General features: G+C 36.4%; 1 protein-coding gene across 1 annotated transcript; it reads right to left on the bottom strand.

Annotated features, from left to right (window-relative positions):
* Positions 1-97: 97 nt before the first annotated feature.
* On the bottom strand, positions 98-14,758 carry LOC132187164 (nucleolar protein). The gene is made up of 26 exons (XM_088517427.1): positions 14,465-14,758; positions 14,156-14,317; positions 10,358-10,523; positions 10,106-10,225; positions 9,865-9,998; positions 9,617-9,767; positions 8,306-8,388; positions 7,775-7,873; positions 7,526-7,641; positions 4,758-4,932; positions 4,558-4,668; positions 4,404-4,482; positions 4,120-4,263; positions 3,872-3,985; positions 3,496-3,617; positions 3,330-3,412; positions 2,986-3,110; positions 2,778-2,898; positions 2,560-2,697; positions 2,111-2,207; positions 1,867-1,992; positions 1,289-1,381; positions 1,085-1,190; positions 859-1,005; positions 696-778; positions 98-590 (listed from the first exon to the last, which is right to left on the bottom strand). The coding sequence occupies exons 1-26, from the start codon at positions 14,618-14,620 to the stop codon at positions 450-452; spliced, it is 3,192 nt and encodes a 1,063-aa protein (XP_088373553.1). The 5' UTR covers positions 14,621-14,758; the 3' UTR covers positions 98-449.
* Between the last annotated feature and the right edge of the window lie 224 nt (positions 14,759-14,982).

Genomic DNA, 14,982 nt, shown 5'->3' with positions numbered 1-14,982 from the left:
TTTTTTTTTAAAAAAAAAAAAAAAATTTGCACTGTCGTGCGTGGGCGTGCCACGCACAACGCGTGCTCCCAATCAGTGCTCTATCTTTCACGTAGAATTGAAAATGAACCACCTAGTAGGCTAGTACCATTCCAAATCATTAAATTTATTTTACAAAAGCAACATCCGCCAATATTACAGAGGGTTACTTTCTCAACTCGTGTGTTGCAGTCACCAGTATACCTAACACAGAAATTTACCTCTTCCACATTCTTCCCAAGCTCGCCAAATGGGGTTTCATTGCAATATTCACCTCACTCCCCAACCCAAAACAGAAAGGAAAAAAAAATCAAAACTGTGGTGACATGAGGAAAATGGGACGCCACGATTTACCAATAAATTTAAAAAGAAAACAAGTTTACAACAATATATTTTTGTGATTTCCGAACTATTAGGCCTTGAGTAGAGGGTTAATTCAGCCTTGGGGCCTTCAGAAAATAAACACTCCTCACAAATCCTTTACCAACTTCACCAACAGCTTTTAATACTTCAACTGGATCTTTTCCTTCCTCACCCGCTTCCTCACCTGGTTCCTCCTCTCGGCTCCGTTTCTGGAAGCAGAAAATAAATTCAGTGGTCAGGGAATTAAAGTTGATAAGGATGTAAACTATAAACAACGCATAATGTTCTTACTCAGGAGACGTATTCAAGTATACCTTGGATTGAAATTTCTCCCACGTTATGCCAATAGCATCACCTCCCAGAGAATCATACCATACCTTGAACGTGTCAGAGAACTCTTTCTGCACATGCCCAAAGAAAATGTAAATAAAAAGGAGATCCATTCTTTGAAGATTATTGTAATAGCATTAAAGAGACTTGCCTCTAAATCCCCAACAAAGCACCTCAATGGATCAAAGTTCACCAATAGCTTATTTTTCACTTCCTCTAAGCTCCCCTTCAAGTCTCCAGGCAACATGAAGGGATTGAAAAACTTGCTACCATTCCCACGAGCAACAAGCTTCCCTGCACAGGATGTACATGTTATGATAATTACTATCCCAAAGATTCAGCACTGCCAGTGCAAAAGGCTGCAGAAATGTACCTAGGTTTAGTTCAGAAGGAAAGAGAAGACGTTGGGGATAAGGTAATTTGTCCATGTGGAGAAGAATTATGGCATCATAGTTGTTCAAAGGAGTTCGGAAAAGGCACTGCAAGTAAAAAATCCCGCTGTAACTCATACACAAAAAAATAAAAATAAATCCAAGAGCCCTAAGCCAATAAAACGTGAGAAATGTTTCAGACTCACCTCCCACTTATAAAAATCAATCTGGTCCTGCAATATGAGTTTGGTCAACAAGTTTGCACTGCTTCGAGCATAAGCCACCAACCTTTTAAGTTCCTTTTGAGTAAACAATTTCCATATGTCAATAGGGAATAGGACAGGAACACCACACATAATAAATCTAACTCTATTTAGCACTAAAAAACAAGAACTAGATGCAGGAATATAGGTTTTGAGCGTGCCCCTAGGCACAAAGTGTCACCATTGCACAAGTTCAAGTCAATTTTTGGCCTATTGCATAATGCAGCAGATCCACTTTGTCTATCATTAACATATACATAATCTACTAGATGATACAAAAGAATGTCCTCTATGGTTAAATTAATATTTGCAGAAAACCAGCCAGATTCTTTCAGAATACAAAAGAACATCAGAAATCATGTCTTAATGGAAGAGGAAGAACCACCAGAAAGTTAGCAATATTATCAAATAAGCAGAAGAGTGTAGGGAAAACAGACACAATAGCAAGCATGAATATATTTGAGGAAGCTTCATCTTTCCAACAATTATGCAACTAAATTCTATCCAAAAGAACTACTAACCGATACATTTGGTGAAAACCTGGTCCAAGCCTCAGATGCCTTGTCATAAGCTGTACCAAGGAACATTGCCGCGCTTACATTTTGTTTGTTCTCTTCATAAGCTTTCCTACTCAACATGAAGTTATCCTAAAAAAATGATATGCTTAATAGCTGTTAAGTGAAAAATAAGATCACAGATTAAGTAGAAATGTACCAAAATTATCATACATTTTTTGGTGCTAATTCACTCAGCTACAGAACTTACACTTATCTCTTTCTCGTCATTTGGGCCCAGATCATTGTTTATGTCAACAACCAAAGCAGAAAAGGTCCAGTCATACTCTGATAGTAATCGCAGGAACCTGTTAATAAAGTTGGCATGCATATGACAGAACAGCGTGAGGCCCAAGAAGACTGTAATAGTTCGTAGATACAATAATCTTACCCACTTATTAAACAACCACATATGGAGCCATCATAATTCATATTAACCAACATTAAATTCAATGGTAATAGTTTTACTTGTTTCCAGTCCAATCAACAACAGGGAGTTATATATTAGAAAGCAATGGAAGAAAGGTTCCCTGTAAATCCATTTCATTATAATTTTTTAAGTTAATCTCCATGATTTATTTAATATGCAAAACCAAGCATGAAAGCATTACACAGTTCCTAACATTTAAGGTGCCTTATAAGCAGGAACAAATACCCAACCTTAGAAATCCAGCTATGCGTGAGCAAGGAGCATTAAATGGTAAAGGCTTTAAAAAGAGGTACGCAACCAATAGCTCAACTGCCTCTTCTACCAAGCAAGTTGAAAATAGATGTGAAGCAACCCATCGTTTTGCAAGCCTACAAAATAACTAAACACGTTATGTGCAGTTAGAGATTAAACTAGAAAGATAATTCAGCATGCAAAATCAAATGCTTACCTAACAACTGGCACATATATCGGATAACAACCCTGTAATCCATTAATCATGCTCGAATGCTGACTGCGAAAAAAAAGTTTCTTGTCTACAGATGTGACCCGCTTAACTTGGTCACTTCCAACTGCAATAGCATTGGTTTCATTAGACAACATGCAATAGTCTCACAAGCACACCTGTATATATGTATTTCAGACTCAAGAGTTCTTACCTTCCTTTCTCACCAAACTCAGGCCTCTCTCATGCAAAATTTTAAGACGAAATACATATCCAGAAGTAAAAATATCCACATCATCCTCAGTAGCAGTACATTTCATCCCCCAAGTATTCTGGAGACTGCCATAGCAGTATCATTAGATAAACTCTTTAAAAGAATATAGCAACTGTTGTGAAAAGGAACCCATGCCTGATATGACCTCAAGGGGGCTGGAGACCATGCCTCATTAAGCTGAGATCACTAGTTAGAATCTCAATTTTTCCCTCCCCATGAGAGCCAAAAAAATTAATTTATCGAAGAAAAAAAAAAAAAAAAAAACCATGGCTGACCCAACCCACCTTTCTCCAATTTTAAGAAGGAAAGCAGTTTTAGTTTTCTCAACTGCAAAGTCATCCATCGGCCAATTCCCAGAGCCTTCCAACTAGATAAAAGCAAATAATAACTTTCAGAAATTAAATAATAAGAATACATAAAAAAGCCTGACTGATCAACAAGAAATCATGCCTGAATCATAACTTCCAGAGGCCGAGTGCAGGATGGCATTAGTTTATGTAGCCTTGGAACATTATCCTTGTCATTAGCTAGCGGATGAGGTTCAGGAGGGAAGACAGAAGTAAACCTGAAAGCTGTAATTACAGTAATTTATGATAAGCACATAGTATTGCTTGGCAGAGGGAGGGCAACTGGCTATAAAAGATATGCCCAATTAAGATGTACCTTAATTACGAAATAAAGTATGCATAAAACAATGGGAACCATTATTCTTGATAGAATTTTGATGAGCCAAGCTACCTTTATAAATTTTTTAAAAAACGAAAAATCTTTAAAATAAAGACAATAAACATGAAGAATGATTGCTATCCCAGCTGTGAAAAGGTACCTGGGTCTATAGGCTGCACACTAGATACCTTCAAAGGAATGTCTTCTATAAGACGCAGGCGCTTCGATAAAACTTCAAGTGCTCGAAGCAAACTTCCTGACAATGATATAGGATCTGACAAATATATATATATATATATATATATATATATATATATATATATATATACAAGGGATTGATTAGTTGTAAGAGAAAAGAAGAAAAAATAATTCACAAAAACTAAAAGTACTCAGTGCTCAATATCGTACCACCAACACCATGAAGCAGAGAGAAATCAAGCTGATCCACAATATGCACAATATTCTCCTTTGACAAAGAAAGATGCCGCAGAAGTACATATTCAGCAATTCTTTTCAAAATGAGATGTTTCGTCCACTGCTCACTTTCCCATACTATGAAATTGGGAAAATCATTAGGTTTATCATCTTGACACTTGATCTAAGCCAAAAGTCTTTAAAAAATGCATGAAAATCATCCGGAAGAAATGAAGCTTCAATAACAGTAGCCAACAGTAGCATAATAAATGCCTCACCTGTGCTTTCTGCAATTGTACCATCCTTAAATCTCCTAAGCTCAGCCTTGTCCCCCCAAAACCTTCGGAATTTGAGAGCCTAGTGCAAACATGAGTAGAATCAGTGCATATATCACAACATATTCCCCCCCAACCAAAAAAAAAACTGAAATACCTCCTCCTTATTTTCAGGATTGGGACCAATATCAACAACCCTAAAAGCTTTCTCCAAAGAGCTCACTGAAACTCCAACAAGCAATGGCTCTCTATCAAATATTGACAAGCCCTGCAGTTGCAAGCTCATTAGGATATGTTGATCCAAAACATAACTGATCAATGGAATGAGATATTTAAGTTTAATACTTGATTGCATACATTTTCTATACTGCCTCCTGACAATGTGTTTCTCCAGGTAACACGAATCAACTTTGCTCTATTGCTCAACCCCTGATTCAGAACACCATGTACCTTCTGCTCATATAGTCTCCAACATTCATCATCCAAGCAAAATCCTGATGTATGAACCTCATTTTTTCCCTTCAAGTTCAATCTAAAAAAGCAAAAATGTAAAAGAAAAGGGCAACAAAGATATATTGCAGCTTAAACAATTCCAAGCAAGTGATCACCACAATAGTTCAATGAATGCAACAACTAGTAACAGGAATGCATTGTGCAAAGCATATAAATTGTACAGATGGGAACCAGAAACTCTAAACGCATGTAAAAGAAAGACATGCACATGTTTTATATTCTTAACTGCTAATTAGAGTAACATGCTATGATGTCACAGCTCCTTGTTTCTTATATTATATATTAATCCCCATAGTTTTCTGTAATGCCCCCAACATTATCAATTAACTACCAGCCAGCCTAATTTTTAAAACTTATGTCCCAGCTTTACACTAGAAAATTAGAAATTAATAGAAAATGCGTTAAAAGAAGAAACAAGTGGTAGACCTAAGAATCATTTCCATTGCTTCGCTAAACTATGAGGGGAAAATAAACCCTGATTTTCCTATTTGAATTTTTTTTTCCTCAACTTAAGGCCATAACCTGCACAGAACAACTAAATGTGCACAACTTTATGCTATGACTAAAATGCAGGATCCTATTTGACATCACTCTAGCAAAACACTGACAAAATGTTTAAAGTTAAAATCATGAGCGACAATTTCTCAGGATGATGGCCATCTGACTTCCAAGCTTTCAATTGAGGATTTTTTTTTTTTTTAAAACTGCAATACCAAGATAATTGACTGTAACTAAAGCATTCCATCTAGAACAATGCTAAACATGTTAAAAAACTTGACCATGAGCTTATTTTGTATCCTTGATTCAAAAATTCTAGCTTCAAACAATGCATTTAGACAGAATAATAATGCATTCCGAAGAAGGTGACAGGGTGCTGTCGTTGGGGCGTGGTTCTAAGAATTCTGATGTTTTCTTGGGAAAAGATTTGGAGGAAGGCAGCGAGGAGATTCAGAAAGCAAAGATGGTGGTATGGATCGAGGGTGGCTCTTGTTCATTTAACGAAAACAGGGAAAATAAATTTGTTGTGTTGGTTGCACCCGTCTGCGTTTAGCAATGCAATGAGTTATTTATAAAAATTTAAATGAAAAAAAAAGTTAAACGTGCATACAATGTGTCTTGAACCCAAGACCATGCCCCCCACCCAACTATCACTAGAAGATGAGGTGGCATTTGAGTTAGAGTTCATTGGCATAATTACTTATGCCTACAGTAAAATCTGCTTTGCTTTTTTGGAAAGACAATATTGAGGGACAGTTACTTTCAACTTGATTAAGGTGCTATGAGTTAGTCAATTGCATAAAAATTAGTGTAAATCCACCACATCATAATTGTCATGTAATTATATATCTAACAAGTAAAACTTGTAGCAAAACAAAAAAAAATATGCAGTCTTCAGTGGAATATATCTTTTACTAGGCCAGTGCATGATTGGGAGGTAGATTTGGTCTCTCCTTTCTTTGAGATGTATTCTATCAGATTGAGGCAAGGCAATGAGGATAGAATATGTTAGATCCCCTCCAAAAGGCGGAAGATCGAAGTGAGGTCCTTTTATTGTGTGTTGTCCCTTCTTACTAGTTCCCCATTTCCCTGAAAGAGTATTTGAAGAGTTAAGGCTCCTTCAAGAGTTGCATTATTTGTGTAGGCGGCAACATTAGGGAAAATTTTGACTTTGAATAACCTGAGGAAGATGAACGTCATAGTAGTGAATTAGTGTTACATGTGCAAGAGTGGGAAGTCCATTGATTACGTTTTTTCTTCACTTTGAAGTGACAAGAGAATTATGGAGTTCGTGTTTCCGTATTTTTTGTGTTGATTGGGTCATACTTAGAAGGGTAAGAGAGTTGTTGGTTACTTGAAGAGGTTAGTTGGGAAGCTGTAACATTTTGGAAGTTTGGAGGATAACACATTTGTGCTTAATGTGGAGTATTTGGAGTGAGCGGAATGGAAAGAGCTTTGAAGATTGTAAGATTTCGGTGGTAGAGCTTTATTATTATTTTAATTTTAATTTTTTTTTTTTTTTTCTTTGATGTCAGGGAACCTCTCCAAGGCAGGGTCCTTCGGACCCACCCCTGCAGAGTAAACTTCGGTCCCGTGCACCGCACCCTCGAAAGTTTCCCTACACGGAACTGGTTAAATCACTGGCTTTTTACTAGGGAGTGTAGCCCCAAGAAATTGTTTGCACCCATAAGGTGTTGAACCTTAGACCTTAAAGGGAGCAAACTTTAAGACCAAGGCCTCCACCACTTGGGCCAACCCCTTGGGGATAATGATACGAAATTACGTATAAAAATAAAATAAAAAAAGATTTTGGTGGTAGAGCTAAAAATTGTTACATTCAAATCCCTTTAAACATGGATAGTGGCGTATATTAGTTGCATTTTTCTAGTTTTTCTTATGTTTTGGACTTCTGATCCTCTTTTTCTCCCTAATACGGGGCTTGTATAATATGGTTGCGCCCCTCTATGCACCCCTCAAGCACAAGATTTTAATTGAACGATTCACTCACAAAAAGGAACGTCTAGAAAGAATAGTTCATTTCCATATTCCATCAAACAAGTCTTCTATGGAACAATAAATGACAACCATTACAGATATTAGTTGTACAATTTTACCTTATGCAATAGTCAAATTTAGCAGCAAAGTCAACCTTGGTCATAAAAATCTCCTCAAATCCCCCATCTTTGCATTGCTCTATGCATTTAAGTGCCAGTGCAGCTTCATCTTGGAGCTGAAATGGTGAAAAAAAAAAAGTATATGTTTCATCAAATAAGTCCAATGTGGTTCAAAAAGATGTTAAAAATAAATTCAAGTCTTTAATGTAATAGACATGGGCCAGAAATTAGTGTCCTGGTAAATAATACCTCCATGAAACCACTCCTTGATACACGGAAAGCTAGATTGTAGGGTGCTGATGGATTACATATAACAACTGGAAACGTTTCTTTGTATGGCATCCTTTCCTGCAACTCCAAGGTTCATAATTACATATATACAAGCAATATCACACGTTTCACGACAAAGATATTGAAGAAAAACAAAACAGAAATGAAAAATACACAAAGAAAAGGCAATATTCAATTTTTTCACATGATCAGACACATCAATAGCCTACATTGCGCACCTATTTTCTTCCAAGTTTCAAGGTTGACAATATACCAGAAGATAATTTGGCTCATGGTACCACTAATAGGCCTAAACTAAACTATAGTTCGCCCTTGCTATAATGCCATCTTTGTTTTTTATAATATTTTTATCTTTATTGATCATTTTTTGGAAAACAGACAAAAAAACAGATACAAGAGATTATTCATAATGTGCATGACAATGGTAAATCAAAAATCAAAAAATAACAATCAAAAATTAAATTCATATAGAATAGGTAAGCAGCAAACCTCATTTGGAATAACATTCTGCCCTTCTTGCTGGAAGTAAAGCCCATAGTCCCATAATCCTTTTCCTTTTTTTGATTGCCTGGCTGCAAACAAATTAACCTACATTATTGTGGCAAAAATGCACTATCTGACATTAAATTACACCCCCAAAGAGCCAATTTTTAGTAACAAGACCACCAACAATGTGAACTTCCTTTAGATGAATAATGTCAATTCTAAAGATTAATAATTATAGTACTTAATTATTTATTGCACATTGGCACTTTCAACCATCTTTTCTGTATTACTCCTCTGATATTCACTATAAGCACTAACTACGGTAAAAGATATGAACCTCGTTCGACAACACTTTTTGGGAAAGCTTTTTTGCAAAAAAGGAAAAGCATTAACAAACAACTTCAAACACAAACACTCACACTCACCAAACACTCAAAACAACTTTTGTTTTTATGTCACAACAAAACACTTTTTCAACCAAAAACACAAAAACAACCCTCTAAAAACTAAAAAGTCTCATCAAAATTGCTGTTTTTATTTCATTGCAAAGAGAACCACCTAAAGTACAACACAAATAAACACTTTATAGGCCAGTTGACCATCTTCAATAACTATGGTTATTGGAATTTTATTCTTTTTTTTTTTCTCCCCATTTTGCTTTCCTGGAAAAGCATTTAACCGGTCCAAGAGTTCAACCTAGTTGCAAACTGAAACAGAAAAGAAAATTACGTATTGGAATTTTATTCTTTTTTTTTTCCTCCCCATTTTGCTTTCCTGGAAAAGCAATTAACTGGTCCAAGAGTTCAACCTAGTTGCAAACTGAAACAGAAAAGAAAAATTACTATCAAGAATTCTTAAAATATCAGAAAAGATAATACAAAATCTAACAAGTTTGACTGAGAAGTTTTCTTTATTATTATACTTATCAAAAAAGTTTGACTGAGAAATTGTCCAATACGGCAACAAATTCAAATTTCTTTAGCCCCGATTGACAAAAGAAAAGGCTTATTTCCCTTATAGTTTACCATTTAACTCGCCCAAGACCGTTTGCTCGAACAAGGATACTTATTGTACCACTATACTCACCAATAATAAGCACCACTTGCCCTTGATAGAAATTACAGCTAGACCATTGCACCACATATAATACATGATATCAAATTCTACAAGTAAAATGGACCGTTAATTTCATAACTTCAGGTTCAATTGTTTAATGCATTTCACAGTGCATTCAAAACAACCATTTCAAATACAAAATATAGTTAAAAACTTAAAACTTCTTAACTATAAGGGCAATAGAAAAACTAAATATACCAATGAAGCTCAAAGTAACACGAAATATCTCCATTGCCTTCATAGAATTGTTAATCCTCTCCCGATTTGCAAGGTATGCCAATATAACAGAAATTAGGAATCCATTTAGGCAATCATGAACATATATTGAACTTCTCTGCCGAGCCCAAACCTACATCAATAAAACAAACTCTTATTTCCATAAGCCAGTATAAGGCTACTACATAACCTGTTAAAATGAGCATGAACAAGATATTCTGGAATTATACCTTCAGTAAAATTGAAGCCTCTCCTAGCCCCTTCCATCCAAGAAAAGTTTTCTTAATAAGTTCTGCACTATCCTCTAAAAACATGTCTTCCAAAATACTAGTATTGTACTTTGGTGTAGCCTGAGGAATACTCCCTTAAATAAATAAATAAATGAAAAAAGAAAAAGAAATAGTCAATAGTTTAGGTAAAGACATCACCAAACATCTCCAAGACAATAAAATACAACTGAATATAGCATACCACCATCATTCAGAGCACGGACATTATTCCGCCTTAGGTTCAACTTCTTGATGGTAAACAGGGATTTTGCCGTAGGGATTATCCTCACAAAAAATGAAGGAACTTCAGCAAACTCCCCAGCTGCAATACAAATACTATTTCAACCCAAAATTCCAATAATGGTGCAGCAGTGAAACATTTTCTAATAACCTGAATCAGGTAAATGCAAGAAGAAAAACAATACTTAAAAGTTAATACTACAGAAAAACAAACCAGGATAGATAAGCAATACAGGTTTTCGGGCCTCGTTTTGTAGGGTAGACCATTCAACCTTATGAACTAATGAAGAAAACTTCAAGTAATTCTTGATTATACAAAGGTATAGGCACCTTTTGGCGTGGTACCGATAATTCAAATAGTCTTTCTCAAGGAAACATTCCTGTAAGAAAATAAACTTTGTTAATAAATAGTAATATGCTATGTTGACAAATATAACAATTAATATCATATATATACCTAAATTTGAATAAGCAGATTCTGTAACTACCATCTGGTTAATTAGTGCCCAAGAAATTCTTTAACTTACTATCTCTTAGCTTTAATCCTTTTAGTGACGGAGCTGATAGCGAGAAAGATAGAATGGAAACAACAACTTCTTTTCGAAGTAACAAGCTAACAAGTAGTTTAGAAAAACAAATAAACTGAAATTTTTCACTAAAATTTCAATACTTCATTCTCAAAACTGATTTGCAATACATTCATTGGTCTTCATATAACATCAACCTAAAGCACCTAAAGATGAACTAAAACAAAAAGAGTAAGTAAATCGTCTAAAAAGGAAAACATTACAAAAGATTAAATCTTAAAAGGCAATAAAATCAACTAAAGATGGAAAGAATAATCCTTATAGAAATTATTGATGCTAAAATTAAGGCTAAATAAGGAAGAAAATTGGTTGACATTGTGATCAATCAGGGAAAAGTTCCTATATGTGCATTGTTGCCCAAAATCTACATGAAATCAAACGATATTGAACATCAGGATTTCCGCACTTCCTATGCCTTTCTTTTTGATAAGTTCTTTTAACATTGGAGAACTTTACTCAGATTAATTGCACGTCGCAAACGCATACTGTACAACAATTCTCACCGCTAATCAAACTCCTACAAGTAACTGACCCTACCCGCCAGAACCAGTTACCAGGTAACCTAGAAGCTTTCACCCATGACGGGCTAAGCAATTTATCCTCATGCCCAGGAGGCTTCCTATGCCTTTTTGTTTGTCGCGATCACACTCTCATTCAAATAGGAGTGCAAGCAATTGGTTCTGCCAAGACTCTAAGGACAACCAGTAGCAACCATGTTCGCTGTTTGAGTCGGCCTCGCCTCTCGAAAGCCCGAGATTGCACTCTTGTTAGAATAGGGTGCGATCAAGCTATTTTGCTCTTACTTCTGAATGTACAGGTCACACTCTCATTTGAATGTGGGTGCGATTAGGTCATTTTGCCTCAACCTGGAATCCATCCTACATTAGACTCCTTAACTTAAAAACAACTCGTCCTTAAGTTTTCGTCTAGATATGGTGTCTCCTCCAAGAGTTGATACTTGACCAAGGAGTCGCCATTTTCCTTCATTCCATGGAAAATCTGCAATTGTTGTTGAGGAGGTGGAGGGTAATCTTCAACTATCTTTGCATCGACCGCACTGCTCTTTCTAAAAGGGTCTCCATTCTCCTCCATCTCGTTGACTGAATTGAAAAGTTGCAAACGTGATGAGTGATCTCCAACTGGCTTGGTTAACAGCTCAAAAGGTTGTGACCGCTCAAGTTGTTTTTCTAATGGTGGCTCAACTTTCATGGCCAAATTAACATCATCATCCTCATGAAATTCTCTTCATAAATTGGCTGCCTATTCAGAGGTTCAAGACTACGGTTACGAACAGGTTGAAAGTGAATTCCATCATCGTCATGAAACTTCTCAACACCCTGAAACTGAACAGGTTTCCCCATCTGTCTAATAAAAGTGTCTGGGAGTTTGCGTAACGCTTGTTGCACCTCTTGATGCAACTCTTGCTACACTTGTGCGTTCGCATGTTGGAACTTCATAAATTCAGCTCTCAAAACAGCCCCCCTCTTTTTTTTGATAAGTAATAATCAAATTTTATTAAAAGTGTAAGGTGTCCCTATGTACACCAGAAGTATACATGCAGAAACACCTAACTAGAATAATAAAAAAGACCCACCCAAAATCCAACACAAGAAATGCCTCAAACCCACCCAAAATCCCTCAAAAACAAACACCTAGAGAAGCCAAGCTAACCCAAAAAACAGCCCCCCTCTTACAAGTGACGTTGTTAGAGAGATAGCTATTGTTGCACAAGTTGACCATCAAAATAGGATAAAGCCTGCTCTGATAACACTGGACGTAGCGGATAGCATGAAAGATAACAAACATAAGCAATAACATCTTCTATTCGAAGGAACAAGCTAACAAGTAGCTTAGAAAAACAAAGTGGAAATTTTCACTAAAATTTCAATACTTCATTCTCAAAGGTGATTTGCAATATATCCATCGGTCTTGATATAACATCAATCTAAGGCACCTAAGGATGGAAATTAAAACCTAAAGAGTAAGTAAATCATCTAAAAAGGAAAATATTAAATCTTAAGAGGCAATAAAATCAATTAAAGATGGAAAGACTAAATAAAAATGACAAGTTATAATCTTCATGGAAATTATCGATGCTAAGATTAATGCTAATAAGGAAGAAAATTGGTAGGCATTTTGATCAATCAAGGAAAAATTCCCATACGTACATTACCGCCCAAACTTTCAGGAAATCGAATGACATTGTCTGTTGAGGTTTTCACACATTCCTTTTTGGTCGATTGCTAGGTTTCCACACATTCCTATACCTTTATGTTCGCCATTCAAACAGGAGTGCAACCGAGCGGTTCTGCCAAGACTCTAGGGACAACTAGTCAAAATCCTGTTTTAACTAGATGCAGGCAATTGAGTCGGCTTGGCCTAATGAAAGCCCCCAATTGCACTCTTGTTAAAACGTGGTGCGATCAAGCAATTCTTCCCTTCTAAATGTAAGGGATCCAAATGTGGGTGTGATCGGGCCATTATGCCTCGACCTTGAATCCATCCTACATCATTTAATGTCAGCACTAAAGATTGAAAGCATATCCCTTCCCACCCAACAACTGCTTTATCATTGCGCTAAGAGTCTTAAGACAATTTAGGGATCATATTGTAATCTATGTACTCAAATACAATCAATTGCTTGATGCTCTACAAAAACCTATGTCTTCTCAAGGAAATTACCACTAGATGTACAATTCAAGGTGAATGACCTAATATCGTTCTCATACACTACTTTGACCCTTGATGAGTAGCCACGTCACCCATCAATTACACCTATTCCACCCATCTTCATGTGACATAAAAGCACTTATTCTCTCATTTTGGTCCTAGTTGGTGCTAAGCCCATCTTATGACAGGTGTATTCATGTCTAACTTAATAAAAGCATGGTCCTAGTAACACAATGCCTTCTCTTTTCACCACGGTAAGCTGATAAAAAAATGTATATTTACATAAACACTATCCACCATGAAACTGCACCTATCCTAATTATAACGCAAATCATGTTCATTTGACCATGTCTAAGCTAATTAAGAAACAATTACACTTCCACATACGGTACGTGGAGCAGTAAAATCATAAACTGATTCAACTAACATTGCTACAGCATAATGGACTGAAAATGGATGAACTTACCAAACTCACACAGAAAACAATTAAGAATAGCAGAAATTAGTTTTACATAAATCACAAACTTAATCATCCAAGTTCTTTAGGATTTCCTTTTTCACTAAATCCCAAAGTCTAATGTTATAGTAAGTTGCCGACCATCTAAATCCAGACGTCAGTCATTAGCACTAAAAAAACCGTACTCACCGCATAATTCTAACCCCTACATACCCATCGACAACGAAACCATTCACACTCACTTACATATACATATACATATATACACACACACATAATAGATTAGCTATGTGAGTACCTTTGGCAACTGAATAAAAAGATCTACATTTACATCAGGCTTTGCAATGCACTGTATCGCATAGCTCCCACCAATTTTGATAGATTTTGGCTTCTTAAACTTGAACTCGACTTTGTCCGCACCAATGTCTCTGACAAACCCAGGAGCTTCATCCCCTGTCACCTGCTCATTGTTAATAAATCACTGCCAGTAAGTTCAACAAGTACCTACCAAATGCCGAAAAAAAAAAGGGGAGACATAAAAACTGAATTCAAAATGTTCCGTTTTCTCGGTAACCAAACAGAGGATGGGCCTTAAGGTTTTGGAAACCTTCAAGTCTTCGGGGATTTTATCGATGGCGTCTTTGATAGCCGAAACCGTGTCGTCGACAAGCTTGGTGAAGGCAGGCGAGTGGTCGAGCCGGACCTCCTTCAGGAACTCCCTTACTTTCAGGTCCATGGAGTTCGTAAGTGCATCAGGCTCCATTGCTCTTCGCTCGTTTCCTCTACGTAGTAACGGTTTTGTAGGCGAAACACGGGAAATCAGGGTTTTGCCAAGAATTAGGGTTTAACAGAATACACGGCGGGGGGAGCGAGGAGCTGAGCCTGGGAGTGTTCAAGGCCCAAATTCATTTCTCACCCTATTCTTATAAATTCTGGGCTGGGCTTTAAGTCCCGGAAACATTTAATACTTTACTCCTCTTAAATGGTCCCAATTCATGTTTTTGACACTTTTTATTATTATTAAAATCCTCTATAATTCTTAATGCTACAAAACACAAATACTCTCATTTCACTTTCTCCTTTATGCAGGAAAAAAAAATCCCATCCTCCATCGTCCGTGTCACC

The sequence above is a fragment of the Corylus avellana genome, chromosome 6, assembly GCF_965113065.1.
Source record: "Corylus avellana chromosome 6, dhCorAvel1.hap1.2, whole genome shotgun sequence".
In the NCBI taxonomy this organism is placed as follows: domain Eukaryota; kingdom Viridiplantae; phylum Streptophyta; class Magnoliopsida; order Fagales; family Betulaceae; genus Corylus; species Corylus avellana.
The sequence above is the reverse complement of the archived record's forward strand: the minus strand, read 5'-3'. Positions and strand labels throughout refer to the sequence as shown.